We start from the raw sequence: 15,911 nt of genomic DNA, 5'->3' as shown, positions 1-15,911 counted from the left end.
CATGTCCGCATCCGACATTAACAAGTTATACCGGCATGACATATTCTATGAAGACAAGGACGCGCATCAGGCGTTGAAGTTTCAGCACGTCGCTTGCTTCTGCTACTACAGGGGAATACATTCGGGCAGTTCGTGGTTCGAACGACACTGAAGAAGGAAGATTCAAAGACCGAAGACGAGTAACAGACAAGGGGGAGTTTGTTGATGCATTTTTGTGTATGTCACTAGCCTTGTAATTTACAATGTATTTTGTACGGTCTTTTATCGTTTATCTAGTATGTATTTGTCGTCGACCAAGTCGAATATCCTCCTATCCGCTTGTGTCCGACTTGTTTGTCTCCTTTTGGTTTGTAATGCTCTATGAACAATGCATGTTCCATGTAAAGGGTAGTTCTGTCATTGTAGGTGTTTATTTGTTAACTGTTGTTTGCTGTCTGTTTGCAGCAAACAACTGAACTATTGCAGCCTTTGATGAAACAGGATGTTTCGTCGAACACAGGACGACGAAACAGGCTCTTGTCCATTTCACTGTGTTTCGTCGTGGTCTGCGATGAAACAAACTTGTTTCATCAGACTTTGGGCTTCTTCAGGCCCAAGTATATGGACCCTTGTGTTTCGTCGGCGCACTTTGTGTTTCACCGATCTCTCTGGCCCAGGCTGCTATAAATAGACACCCTCTGTTTCGTTTAGAACTCAGAGATGAGAGAATACCCTTAAAGTTACTCTGTCAAATTATGTGTGTATCAGTTTGATCTTGTTCTCATCCGTTTAATCAATAGAGTGTGTATCATTGGTTAAACTTTGCTCTTATATAACTGTGTTTGATTTGGCATAGTTACGGGGATTCCGCACCCGTAACATTGTTTGTTATAAACAAAGATTAGGTTGTTGTTATCGATCCTCCGATTTCGGGACCTACAACGATTCACGATTAACAAAAACGAATGCAAGAAAAGAGAAACATTATGTGAATAGCATTGGAAACTTAAAAGAAAACAGTTTTATACTGGAAAAAAAAAGCAAATAAACACAAATCAAATATTCAATTATGTTTACACATAGCCAACATTACGTGGTTGCCTCTCATACATAACTTAACTGTTACTTGGTGTTTTACTTCAACGGATTATCTATGTTTTTATGTTTTATAAGTCCATAGTACTTGTCATTATGACGCTAAAAGATCCGTCCACCGGACAGGTTTACTACTAGTTCTGGTATGGTTAGAACAGAGCAGATCAGGTTGCATTGACTCGAAAAAAACTATTTTGTCCATTTTTAAAAAACTTTTATTAATAATATAATGCGTTAAGCAGGAATACAAAAGACTAAGGTTTAGACAATGCGTCAATCAGGAATACAAAAGACTAAAGGTCTAGACTGAAAAAAGGGTAGTTGCACGATACCCCTGATCGCGGAAGGGATCTCCCTTCCCAGTTCACCACCCGACAAGGATCCCTGGCGGCAAATACCCATAGCCATCAAAGAGGGGTAAGAAACATGTTTCAAACCCGAGACCTCGAGTGTCCTCGGTCCGGCTTTAAAGGGGGCGTCGGTGGCCACCAAAGTGGCACTAATAGGAATTGAACTTGGGTCTCCGTTGGAGAACCCAAGTCACTCCACCACTAGGCCACTTGTGGTGGTTCTAAAGGTCTAGACTAGTAATGTGAATATTTCGATATCACTAAATTTAGAGGATTGTATGCATTGGAAATGAACTTTGGACGGCTTTCATGCTAGTTTACCCATTAACCTTTTTATCTTTACTTTCAGGAACGACTCATTTATGGTAAAAGACAATACAAAATGAGTTTATTTGTAACTAAATGGGTGGAAATCATTTTTAAATGCAGTCGGTATATACCACCATGGAAGAAGGGCAAAAAGGGAATTCAAAATTTGAAGCTTTTCTTATTCACATGTTGCCAAAAGATGACCAACACAGCCAAAAACTAAACAATAATTTCTGCAATTGTTATGGTCAATGTTCCTTTCATTTAAATAATATAGGGCGGCAGCCAAGAGGAGTTGGTAGTCATAAAAAAAATCCACATTGATGACAGTGGCTAAGGCAATATTTGGATTTATCGTTATAAATTGGTTATATACAACAACTTAAGACTTTGTTGATTAAGAAAAAAGGTCGGTCTAAACACACCGACACGACACCACTAACATGTCATATGAGCCATATGAGAAGGCAAAAATGGTCGCATGGGTCGTATCAGAAGGGAAAGTTGGTCGTATGGGTCGTATTAAATGACACCAGATGACTAATGTAATCATTGACAAAATCATACGACAAATATAACCATTTTCCTGTGTGATGTGGTTCACTTAAACAATAGTGACTGAGAGAGAGTCATATAGATTGTATGATGTGGTGCTGTGACATAAAAGTAATTGACATTGACCACTACGAAAGTCATAGGGCCCGTATAGACATTTTTTCCCTCACACACCGCCCATATGATAACATCACCCGGTGTATATGGTGTAGGACCCATAGGAAAATAAGACATGATCATAATGGATTTTGGGTAAAAGCTGAAACTATAATATCTTTTTGTCTGGGTTTAAAACGGACGGGTAAAACACCATATAAAAATATAGATCAAGCACTTATAAAATTAACTTTTCTTTAAACTTCACAAAAACCACCATATAATTACCATAATACAAAATGAAGCTAAATAAGACTACAACTTGTTTTTAGTGATTGCTGCAATTGCCATGTCAAATCCCTTTTTTTTTGTGTATTATTTTGCATGTTCTGGCGGTAGCTATTAGAAAAAAAGAGTAGGTAGTCATTAAAAGAATGCCACTTGTATATTTTCATAATATTTGATGGATTGCATTATTACAATGAAGATGGAAATATTTTATCATATCCTATTAATAATAAGGTTAAAATTTAAATTGTATTTTGCTGTACATAATTTTTATAATATCCATTGGTGACTAAAAAATTAAGACGCCAACTTGGAAAAAGGGTCAATTTCACATTACTTATGGGTAGGCCAATTTGTATTGTATTGTATTTTTAACCATAATATAACAAAGTAGTTATAAATAAACACGTCATATGGTTCAAAGTGGCCAAATTTATATCTTTTGAAGGACAAAGCCTTCAAATTAGTTGTAGTTAAAATATCACATTGCTAGTGAAATAACACCATCCCGAACTGATGTGTTAAGAGCTAAACATGCATGAATTATTGTACTCTTACGTTGTGTTCCCGAGTTTTTGAAAATGTCAAAAGAAAGTCATGTTACATAATTTTTTAAGGAAGGAAATGGAGAACAATGAAAGAAAAACTTATTTTTATTTCATTCATTGTAAATCCTTTCAAATTGGAGAGATTTGAAAGAAAATGATTTGTAATACATTAAATCCTAACTTCTCTTTTCATTTCCTTCTAACTCAGGTTTTCTCTCCTTAAATTATTTCTCTTCGTTTCTTTCGTTTATTAAACTAGCTGATACTCATTCAGCTGATCCAGGAATCATCTAGTAAATTAACCAACCAGTTAAAAGAGACCTCATTGCTTAATTTCAATTTACAATTTGGAGCACACCATTGCAAATTTCCTATAGAAAACAAGGTAAAAACTCACACAAACATCTTATCAAACAGGTGGTGTGCATTCATTGCACTCCTTACAATTCAACTCTATTGCATTTTTGTTTAGCCACGCACCATTGCCTTAGAATCCAATGTTCATTTTCATCCGTTACCAAATCATGGGAAGGCTGTTAATGCGGGAACTCCTCACCCTACTTGTTCTAGATTCCTGCTTAAAAAGAACAAAAATGAAACTTTTGGAGTTTGAGCACTAGCCCTTCAACACAACTGTGAGCCTATTAACCCAATACTTAATGACAAAGTTATATATTGGGCCGGGTTGGTCCACCTGGAAATGCATTTAATAGTTAACCCAATACTTTGAAATTGATGGCCTATTCCAAAGCAACATGTTTTAATCTTATTTTTATGTACCAAAATGAATACATAATTAAGTTATACGAATTATACACGAACTCGTGTGAATAAAATCTTGGAACCGACCCTTAGCATTATGTGACCCAACCATTTTATTTGCACCAAGACAGCTGAAGACAAGAATTTATAGCAGCAGCTGTGGAAAACCAACCAAATGGACGAGATTAGGATATTCATATGAATCTTAATGACTAATAGCTAGAAACAGGATGATTGGAGACCCCTGACTAAAAGATATGCCAAAAACGTTTCCTTGAGAAACACCTGATGCCTTCAAAGGACTAGATTCTGTGATGTAACACTTCATTCATATGCAACCCTTACTAAAAGATATGCCAATAGCTTTTCCTTGAGAAACGTCTGATTTCTGTGATGAACCCTGAGGAAAAACTAGACAAAGACGCCAACAGTCCACGTCCACAGGTTGTGTTTGGGTCTGTTTATCACTCACATGAAGGAAAGCTCCTTTATATCTTCCACAGATTTGTGAATTGAGGTAACTTTATTTTCGAATCTTTTTTCATTTCGCACTAGCCAAATTTTCCAAAAAGAAGCAAGGAAAATCACACGAGTGAGCTTTTTCCTTGCACCCGATATTCGCTATCCCTCTAATGCCTCCAGCATGCCTCTTACAGAGATTTTACACCATGTGCAAACCGACCACCACACCGCTTTTGTGTACAAACAAGAGACAAGGAGGTGGTCCGGATCTTCATTATGAATTCCACAGTTACTGCACAACAGGGAATGTAGGGGGATTCCTCTAGCCTGTAAAGAGAGAAGGGTCGCTATTTTTCATTCGTTCTCCAGGCGAAGTAACGAACGTTAGCTAGGCTGGACCCAATTATTCCATCTATATTTACAAGTTATCCTTACTATACCACGAGCCTCCTTTATCATTTACCCGATTCCAAGAATCACCCGTTGGTTTAATAAGATCCGCCTTTTCAGCATCATTCCACTGCCCCACATCTTTCTTCCATTCTCAATTCCAAGACACCCTACAACCCAACACTTCATACTAAGGCCATCCGTAGTCATAACGCCCCTTTGTGGGCGTTATGCGACACGTGGCGCGCCACGTCAGCGTGTGGGCGTTATGGGGACTTATGCATTTAAGCCCGTAGTCATAAAGCCCCCGCCTAATCATTACCCAATTAATTAATAAACCCTTAAACTATACATATATATGTATAGAGTAAGGTTAACATACAAAAAGCCTTATCATACATCACGTAAGAGACAATGGTAACCGTTGGATCAGGGGTATAATCACGCATGGGACCACATAATCACACATGGGACCACATAATCACGCATGGGACCACATAATCACGCATGGGACTATAATCACGCACGTTCTATGATAATAACGCACGTTATATTTTTTGTCATGTATGTTAATGTAGGTTAAGCCCTGATGTACATTATACTTTCTCTATATGTATATATATATATATGTCTGTGTGAGTGGAGAGAAAAGAAACAACAAGCATGGCGCCGCGAAATATATAACGGGAGGAGAAAATTTTTACCCCATAACGCCCCCCGTAGTGGTGTTCGGGGCGCTATGGGGGCGTTATGAAGGAAAAGGGCGCCATATACAGCCCCATTACACATGCTTTAAGAAGCTAATTGAAAGAGACCTCATTTCTTATATAAGATTATGATTAATGTATGAAAAGATAGAATTTAATTTCTTATATAAGATTATGATTAACGTATAAAAAGATAGAATTTGTTAATGGAGTATTGGAGTGTAACCTTATTCCAAGAATAATTCCCATTTCATTCTTAATTTCTTATATCTAAGTTTTTCATAACTTGAGTCTTTAACTACAGTACCCAAGTCAATTATGGTTACACCATTGTTAATCTGCTATAGAAAATAAGCTAAAAACTCACACAGACCTTTTATCGAACAGGTGGTGTGCATTAACCACACTCCTTATAATTCAACTCCATTGCTCACCCTAATTGTTCAAGATTCTCGTTAAGAAGAAGAAAAATGAAACTTTAGGAGTTTGAGCACTAGCCCTTCAACACAATTGGGTTAATTTGTTAACCCTAAAATACCCTGTACCAGAACTGTTAAATACATATATAATAGCAGACTTAAAAACAATTACACGCTCCTGATTGACGATTGCAGGAAGAGTCGATTGCAAGTTTGTTTGCAGCGATTAATTAAATCAATTAATTTTGAACGGGCTGCGAAATACAATTTGGAAACTGTAAACTGATTTTTTTTTCGTTCTTTTTTTTTTGGCTCAGTTATGTTTAGGGGTGTCCAAACTGCTCGGCGCTCGAAGATCGTTCGACGATCGTTCGAAAAAGCTCGGAAATTTGCTCGTTTGATTCCTTGCTCGGTTAAAACCGAGCCGAGCAGCTAGATTCGGTTTAAAAACGAACCGAGCACGAGCATAGGTACGCTCGCTCGTCGCTCGTTCGGTTTCGATCGAATTTATTTTTATTATTATTATATATATTATATTTATTAAATATATATATATTATATTTATTAAATATAATAAACATGTAACATATCCAGCCCCTAGAATCCTCATATCTTCATATATCTTCAGTTCAAAAAAAAAAAACCCTAATCTCTCTCAACTCTCAAGTCACCAGCCGACATCCATACAGATCCCTCGTCTGCAAGTATCACCGTCGACCGGCCATCCAGTTCCACCGGCCACATCCCTCGTCCGCCGGCCATCAACCGGCCATTTAAACTTGGTGGTACAAGATGGTTTAGGGACTATTGAAGCATGCCTTTTAAAAATAAGAGAAAGTGTCAAGTATCTAAGGAAATCTCCTGGTCGTTTGTTGAGGTTTGGTATACACTCATAGGTCTTTATGTACCGATGTCAAAACTAGATGTTCTTAAACATTAAACATTTGGATGACATTTTGTGTTTATTTTTGTGGGACTTTTTATGTTGGTATTTTTTTAAATTGTTAAGTGTGTGTGAGACATACAAGTTGGTAAATTTTGGTAAATGAATGGCTATGTAGGAATTCTAAATAAAACTGAGCAAAAGCGAACCGAACCGAGCGGCTCGGTTCTAAACCGAACCGAGCACGAGCATAAGATTTCCGCTCGATTTCCTAAATCCGAACCGAACCGAGCGGCTCGGTTTCAAACCGAACCGAGCACGAGCAGACCTCCGTTCGGTTCGGTTCGGCTCATGAACACCCCTAGTTATGTTCTATTAATTGTTGTGAGCCTATCAAACTGGGCTTGAAACTAATGACCGAAGAGAAAAGGTCGAAAAAGGAAAACTAATCATTTTTCTTTGTATTACCTTGATATCAAATTGGGCTTAAAACTAATAAGCTGAATTTGAAATATTTTTTGTATTTATTTTACTCGACATAAGTCATAGCTTTATATAAATTATAATTTTCTTTAATTCAAATTAACCCATCAAGTCTTAAAGTAATCGTCTTTTAAGGTTATCATCACCAAATTTTTTAAGTTATAGACTATAGTTCTATTGATTTTTGCTTTGAGGTAATTGATTATGCAATCGAGTTCTGTAATTGATTTTTGATTTTTGGATTTTGGTTATCCATCTTTATTTTGGTTTGGTATCACAAGGTCATTTATCCTAATACAAAACTCTTATTTGGAATAAATATAGATGAAAAGACCTTACAACTAGAAACAATTGATAAGATGGTCGGGTTAGGTAACACGTCATAACGGTTAAACCCAATTGTAACTGGATATTTCCTACCGGTTAAAGTAAGTCTGAAGATTAAAGTTTATCCTTTTCTAGTGTATTATACAAGAATACAGAAGATTAAAGTTTGTCCAAGCGTGTGGCTCATTGAGACGCTTATGTATGTCCATTACCTATGCCCTGTATAACAATAACTGAAAAAGTCACGAAAGTAATGGAATCTTTAGGTTGAACCCTTTTTAGCCCAGTTGCAATATGTCTATTTGCTCCATATATGAGGGTCTGCAAAATCATGATCAACTCGGTATCACCATCTGTGTGAAGATTAAGCGTCATTCTGTGCTTTGCAGTTTTGTTTTCATTGTTCAGCTTGAAAATATAGCAACTTAGCAAAATGGAAGTAAAGATCTTCATCTGCCTATAAGCGAATTCTCAGGCCCAAACAAATTCTTTGTCCTGCGTGTGCTTTCTACATCAAAACAGGAAATCATGTCAAAATCGTACTGGGACAATATACTTTTATGATAATCTAGGTACTTTTGCATTGGTCAAATGACATAGCTTGAAGGTTGACTTTTAAACTAGAGCACATAGTCAATATGGTTTGTATTGTACTAACCTTAGAAGCCTTAATCTTAAAGGGATCAGCTTTCTGGATGAAAACAACAATTTTTCTGATAAGCTGCAATAATATCCCCTTCATTCACAACATAACCACCAGATACATACATCATGCATCATCATCATCATCTGCGAAGCATATAAATTTTACAAATCAAGAGTTCAGTTACATGATCCAAATGAAAAGGAAATGGTCGATATGGGTTGTATTGTACTGACCTTAAAATCCTTAAACTTGAAGAAGCTTTCAGAGAAATAACAATTTGACGAAACCATTTTTCTGATAAAGCTGCAGTATCCTCTTTCTTCACAACATTACCATCAGATACATCATGCATCATCCATATCTGTAAAATTGGGCATATGATGGTATTGTTTTATCCTAGTAGACAACAACATATGAAAAATTGCAACATCTGTTTTACTTCTCTTTTTTATTACCTTTTTAGGATGTAAAGTTATCCAATGTGTTTTTTTGAAACATAAATCCCCTGAAAATATTTTAATAAACAAAATTAGGCTATAATTGAAATAATACTTCTTTAAAACTAATTATCAATAACTTTTTTTTTTAAATTTTTTACAAAAAGAGCTTTGGGTTGACCCAATGAGATCCATTTTGAACCTCTTACTCCAATAAATACTAGTAGTAACCATGTTGATTAGTCAAAGACCCGGCCAGTTAAGCCAAAGTATGAAAAATTGATAAAGATTTGAGATTGCATACCATGGGAACTGCAATTCTTCAATATCTGTGACATTGGATGTGTGTTGTTGCTATGCAGAAACCTTGATAGAATGTCTTCTTTCTTCAACTGCAGTCAACAGTCAAACAACACAATTTGACATTAGTAGGCAAACCCATCGCTTTCAAATTAAAAATAACAAGATTATAATCATCACATTCTAAACACTATTAAAAGAAAGTTAGACTATTATTAAAAATGGTTTGTTTTGTGTAATCATACTTAAAACATTAACTAGATATAAGGTTTAAAGAAAATTAAAATGTTTTCATCTCAGTCAAACAGTCCAACCTGACCCGACCCATTTCAACCCTACTAAAAAGGTAACCATTTTTCAAAACCCCAGACCTCTTTCGACTCGTTACCCAACCCACCAATGATTTTATGGGAAAAAAAAGTATCCGCTTACTAGAAATCATCTTGTCCCCTGTTCATTTGTTCAGTCTTGGTATAGATCAGCTAATAAACAAACTCATCAACCACTTTGATCTTGATGCATTTAGCTTAGCCTCTGGTGTGATATTTAAAAATTCCTTAAATTTCCTGGTTATGCTGATTGCTTTCAAGATCAATTCACAAAGCAATTTTGAATGTCAAATCCAACATGCTTTCATGAATGAATCCTGTGTTATATAATTAATACCAATAATCAAAACCTGGTTGATTGAAAGGAACTTACACCGCTAAAATCTCTCTGTTCTCACATATTGTCCCAGTCAACTGTGAATGTTCCATCACCTTGAAGAACCTTTAGGATGTAATGGTTACATGTCCCTGCAACATTTAGTTGTAATGTATAAGATTATGGGTTGTCATAATGATAATGAAACCATTTTGTGCACCTCTGCACCTCTAGACACTATGTTGCCAGCGATTTAGGGGATGTTTGGCTAAGCTTTTTGAAACAACTTATTGACTTATTGGCTTTTTCAAAAAGCCAATAAGTCAAAATAATGTTTGGGTAATTAAAAATGACTTTATTAAATAACTTTTTTGTACAGAAGGAAAAGTCAGTTTTGAAAAGTTACTATTTTGTGACTTTTTGGAACTTTTTATAACTTTTCAAAACACAATTACAGAATTACCCCCTGCCCTAAGCTAATCCACTCATAAGCTAATCCAAACATTTCTTTTTTAAAATAACTTATTAACTTATTGGCTTTTCCCACCCCATAAGCTAATCCAAACATTTTTTTTTAAAACTACTTTTTAAAAAGTCATAAATCAAAATAATTTTTGTTGCTTCTTTGATTTATTATTGAACCTTATCTTGAATCTCAGGATGTTTGCAGAGCATGTAAATGAACCAAATTATGCCAATAGATGTAGCCAGCCTCCTTTCCACCAATTATGAAGTTATTTTGGATGTGTGTTGTTGATTTGCAGAATGTCTTCTTTCTTCAACTGCAATTAAAAAACTTCAAGGGTCAAACAATACCCTTTGATATTAATGGCCGAACCTGTTTTGACTCGTTATCCAACCCACCCATAATTTTTATGGGAAAAAAAGTATAAGCTTACCAGAAATGATCTTGTCCATCATCAAGCACTTTGACCCTTTCCTTTAACTTTGCCTCTGGTCCGATATTTGACAATTCCTTAAGACCTTGATCACTTTGAATATTGAATCCAACTGATTTTCATGAATAAATCCTGTGTTATATCATCAATACTAATAATCAAAACCAGTTTGTTATATTATGGGGTAGTCAAATGTTGTTGACTTAAAAGGAACTTACACTTATGTCATCGACACTTTGTCTGTTATTAGCTGATTCAGTAATTATGTGTGCAGTTTTACCGCACTTTACTCAAGATACTTTCCCTGAAAATTCACACCTTGAGACTTTTCTCTGTTCTTGAATTTGACCTGGTCAACTGTGAATGTTCCTGCAAAAGTTTAGTTGTAATATATAAGTTATTCACAGACTTCATATCAAGTATTAATACAACTAATCAAATTAGCTAAGTTTGTTTTCTTTAACATAACTCCGCAGCAAACAAAATGCCTAAACTAATCAAAACAAATGCAGATCTAAACCCTAATTTGTATCTTCAACTTGTGAATCAGATTCAACTTTGTAATGGAGACTCGAAGTAACTTCAATCAAATTTCATTATCTATTACTATAACACTTCAATAATTCCACAAACCACACCAAAACCCTAACTAAAGTCAACTCACATCCAAAAAACAAAATTAACCGTGCTATCACACAAATCAACTGATTAACAACTTAAATCCGCACCCTATCAACCTACAAAAGCAAGATCAACAAACAATAATAATAATAATTAATTGGCATGTTTAACTCACAAAAATCAAAATTAGTACACATTGTGAAATCAGTTCCAACGTATAAATTAAAGTACCTGAAGTCTATTTCAGGGCAGGGGATATGAGAGATGAGTGGCCAGTAGAGGGAGCCTCTTCCTTCACACCTTTCTTTCAATTTTGGGCATTGAATGATTCTCAAACTCAAAAGTGAAGGTAATAGCGTCTCTGGTAGATCGTTCAGCTTTGGACATCCCCAAATTCCAATATGTTGAAGAGATGTGAGGTGTTGGAGTCCCGTTGAAACTGTTTCGAGATTATCACATTCGAATATTTCCAAAGATGTAAGAGAAGAAGGGAAAAATTGGGACAATTGACTAAAATTCCTCACATGTGGTTCATCCGATAATCTTAGGTGAACAAGGGAAGCTGGGAAATTCTGATAGCCCCATTCTGAGATGGGCTTTTTCAACCCCCCTATTACAAGGGAATCCAATTTGGGAGGCCAAAGCCCACGAGGGAAGGAAGCATCAATCATTGGACAACTGATGATATCCATATCTTTTAACATGGTGAGATTGGATAGCTGAAGGTCAGGAAATGATTCCAGATTTTCACAATTCCATATTATCCAACTGATTAGATTTGGTAGCTGCAGGTCACCAAATGCCTTCAAGTTTTTGCAATGTAATATCTCCAGATCTGTGAGATTTGGAAGATGGAGGTTAGGAAATGACTCTATGCTTTCACAACCTTCTATTATCAATCTGGTGAGGCTTGATAGCTGAAGATCGGAAAATGATTCCATGCTTTGACAGTCACGTATGGACAAAGAGGTGAGGTGAATGGAGTTACTCAACTGACTTATTGATTTCAAATTTTTCCAGCCCTCTATATTTATAACTTGAAGCATTGGCATGCTTGTGTTGATAATCTTTTCCATGTGCATGTGATCAACACCTTTTATAGTAAGTGACTTGAGATTCTGCCCTCCTCCACCTGTTGTTGTTGCTCTTGGGAAGGAGACATGTCTAACTGACCTACACCAACCGATGTCTAAACTCTCCATGCTATTTGGACAACACAAACGCTCCATACTAGGGCAATGTTGTACATCCAAAGTCCTAAGAGATGATAGGAGGTTGCTCCCAATCTTATCCTCATCCTCCTCTTTCTCTCCTAAACTCACCAATCTTTTACAATCCCATACCTTCAGTTCCTTTAAATTTACAAGAACTTTACTTGCCTCTGCATCTGATTCCCACATGTATCTTATTTCATCACAATCCATGATTTTTACTGTTTCCATCACCCCAAAATTCTCTATAGCAACTCTCCACACCTCATCCGTAAGCCCTAAAATAGATCCGATTTCTATCTCTGTGGTTGATGAAGCTGCTCGAACCAGACTTCTCAGCACACTTTCACAACATTTATATATTCTTAAAGCCCTTAGTGAAGGTAATGCTTCAAGTGAGACATCAATCAAATTGGGACAATTTCTATTTGAAGCTCTCGAAGGCATGGAAACATTTCCTCGCTATTGGCTGACCATACCTCCCAACTCGACATATCTTCAAACCTTAGAATTTCAAGTGAAGGGAAGGTAACATCAGTACTCCCACTTAACTCCAAACTTATGACTTTAACATCATCCATTCCTTGAATCAACAACTCCTTAAGTGAAGGTAACTGCCCAAGTGGCGGTAGAGATGTACATTTTTTACAACCGCGTAGCGACACTTGAACCAGTCGATGAAAAGACGAATCCCCAACCCAACTTGGAAACTCTATTCCCTTATAACACTCAACTACAAGCATTTCTAACTTGTCACTATTGGGCTTCAACTCATTGAGAACCTCCTTCTCAAGTATTTCTCTTATAGAACCATCATCCCATTTCAACTCCAACTTATTAATCCCTTTTAATAATAAGTTTGCCTCTCGTGCATGCATTGAGCTTTGCACTTTGTTCAACCCCTCGATGGAAATTTCTCCATGGAGATTCTTTAATCCCTTAAGCTCGGTTATTGCAAATTCACCATCACCTCCAATGATAATCTTGGTGAGAGTTTGAAGGTTTCTTAACTCACCAATCCCCAAGGGTAGCTTCTCTAAAAGTGGAGTATCCCTGATGTCAAAATGCCTCAACTTTTTGAGCTTTAGGAAGCTTTTAGGCAATGTACTCAACCTCTTACAACCAAAAACGATCAATGTTTGTAAATTGTAAAGATTACCAACATTCTCTGGTAACTTTGAGATATTTGTTCGAGACAAATTAAGATACCTCACATGGTCCAAACTACAAATGGAATCCGGTACCTCACTTATATCAAAACGACTCAAAGAAAGAACCCGTAACAGTGTTAGCTGAGGAAATAAGTCAACCAAAATTTTATTGGATATGTAAAACTTGTTCCAGCTTTGCTCTACCCCAACATATACAGCTAACAGGGTTCTCAAACTTCTTGCTCTTTGAAATGCCTCAAACTTCTGGAAACCCACATGGTGCTCACGCATAAATGACATATGTCGGTACTTGCCTAAAGCTTCCTCTGCCGTCTCCGTCTGACTGTCAAACCTCAAAAAATATTCTCCAGCAACAAATGTGGCCAAGTCATTCATGAGATCATGCATCACAAAAAAGGGTTCGCCACTAGGTGCGGGTTGAAAAAAGGACCTTGATAGCAATTTCTCAAAATATTCATGGCCCAAGCGTTCTGGTGATTTGTTTGCAGTTGACTCGTTCAGATACCCTTCAGCTATCCATAGTAATATCAACTCCTCCTTGTCAAACATAAAGTCCTTTGGGAACAAAGAGCAGTATGCAAACAAGCGCTTCAAATCAGCAGGAAGATCATGGTAGCTTAGCCTTAGGGCTGGAACAATTGCATCAGCATTTTCTAAATCCCATATCTTACTTTTCAACACGTCATCCCATTCTTCTCCCTCGGTTTTTGTTCTGAGTAATCTTCCAATTGCCTTTAAAGCTAAAGGCAAACCACCACACTTTTTCACGATACCTTTAGCTTGTGGTTTAAGTGTTTCATGCGAATCAAAGTTATCTACATCTAATGCATGTAGAGCTAACAAAGACAAAGCATCTTCATGCGACAAACTCTCGAGATTGTCTACATGATTAAAACCTATCTTTTTAAGCAGATCCTGCTGGCGCGTTGTCATGATTACCCTACTTCCAGCAGCCCCAGAATGAAATGGACGCACTAGTATTTCCCAATCATCATAGTTTTGATTCCACACATCATCAAGTACTAGCAGAAATCGTTTGTCCTTAAATTGCTCTCTAAGAGCAATTTGAAGCTGATTTACATCTTTGAACTGTTTGTTTTCTGTAGCCACACATTCAAAGATGGTTTCACTTATTTTGAATACATCAAACTCATCGGAAACACAAACCCAAGCCATGAGTTCAAAGTGATCCTTCACCCGCGTATCGTTATACAATATTCTAGCCAGAGTGGTCTTTCCCACTCCACCCAAACCAACTATGGGTAAGATACTAAAGTTTTCCTTAGATGATTCACCTACTAACAACTGGTTGAGCAATTTCTTTGTCTCAACTTCTCTTCCAACAACATCACGTTCTGGCAAAGAGGTTTCGTTTCTTCTATTAGTATTAATTTTTGGCTTTTCACCTTTCACAATCAAACCAGGATTTTGTTTTTCTAGATGTTGCAACTGAGTGGTAATACTGTCTAACTTGGGACTCAGCCTATGGCTTAGTGAGAACTTTGTGCAGCAAGTTGGGATGAACTTTCTTACCATGCTGGTGCTTGCTTCTGATTCCAGGGTCAGCTCACGATGCATAGCTTCAGTAGCCACATCATCGAGCATGTCATCGATATCGTAAGCCAGATGTTGGAGACGGTTGAGCCATAGTCTGACAGACTCATCAGTTATTTCCTTGTTTGAAGCATCATTAAGCAGAGCTTGGATCTGGGACAGCGTGATCCCCAATTCCTTGAGCTCCGAGTGAATATTCTGAGAGCGGGCATATTTCTTGAAGGCTTCATCGGCTAGCTTGTCAAAAATGACTTTGACGAGGGCAGCAGCAGCAGCTTCAGCCATTGTTAACAGTGAAAACGTAAACTGGAAATTAGAATGAGAGTAGTTTTTGGTTTGTACGGTATGAATGTATGTAGGTAAATAAGATAACATGAATCGAGATAATTTGGAGTGGTTTATTTTAGACAAGATAGGAATGGAGACAAGAAAGAAGTCTTTTTAACGAATTATTTTATAATTCCTATTCATAATGGAGAATTTATTATTATCAAATGACCGTGTATCATTTTATATTATGGTGCCAGCACTAATTTTTAATAATTGTGTTTCTCTCAGAAAACAGTTTACTATTTTTCAAAATTGAGTTCTTTTATTTAATTTAAAAATTTGGTTACTTTCATTTGTCAATATCCTGTACTTGCATATGCTTATATATTGTACTCAATAATGGTTAACTTCAAGTATCTCAACCTTTGATGTCTCAGTAATCATCATAAACCCCCTAAACATCACTCTTAATTTTACAATAATCGCAGTAACCTTTGATGAGC

The 15,911-nt window shown here is 36.6% G+C and overlaps 1 protein-coding gene and 2 long non-coding RNA genes across 3 annotated transcripts; all 3 read right to left on the bottom strand.

Annotated features, from left to right (window-relative positions):
- Positions 1-7,743: 7,743 nt before the first annotated feature.
- LOC110897652 lies at positions 7,744-8,365 on the bottom strand. The gene is made up of 2 exons (XR_002568839.1): positions 8,312-8,365; positions 7,744-8,161 (listed from the first exon to the last, which is right to left on the bottom strand). It is a non-coding gene; the product is annotated as an uncharacterized LOC110897652 (long non-coding RNA).
- A 1,401-nt stretch (positions 8,366-9,766) lies between these two features.
- LOC110897651 lies at positions 9,767-10,668 on the bottom strand. The gene is made up of 3 exons (XR_002568838.2): positions 10,581-10,668; positions 10,324-10,463; positions 9,767-9,833 (listed from the first exon to the last, which is right to left on the bottom strand). It is a non-coding gene; the product is annotated as an uncharacterized LOC110897651 (long non-coding RNA).
- Positions 10,669-12,451: 1,783 nt separating this feature from the next.
- LOC110900668 (putative disease resistance RPP13-like protein 1) lies at positions 12,452-15,431 on the bottom strand. Its single transcript, XM_022147547.2, has one exon. It carries the CDS (start codon positions 15,421-15,423, stop codon positions 12,820-12,822), a length of 2,604 nt encoding a protein of 867 aa, XP_022003239.2. The 5' UTR covers positions 15,424-15,431; the 3' UTR covers positions 12,452-12,819.
- Between the last annotated feature and the right edge of the window lie 480 nt (positions 15,432-15,911).

This window comes from Helianthus annuus, chromosome 13, assembly GCF_002127325.2.
Source record: "Helianthus annuus cultivar XRQ/B chromosome 13, HanXRQr2.0-SUNRISE, whole genome shotgun sequence".
In the NCBI taxonomy this organism is placed as follows: Eukaryota; Viridiplantae; Streptophyta; class Magnoliopsida; order Asterales; family Asteraceae; genus Helianthus; species Helianthus annuus.
This window is presented reverse-complemented; position numbering and strand designations above follow the sequence as displayed.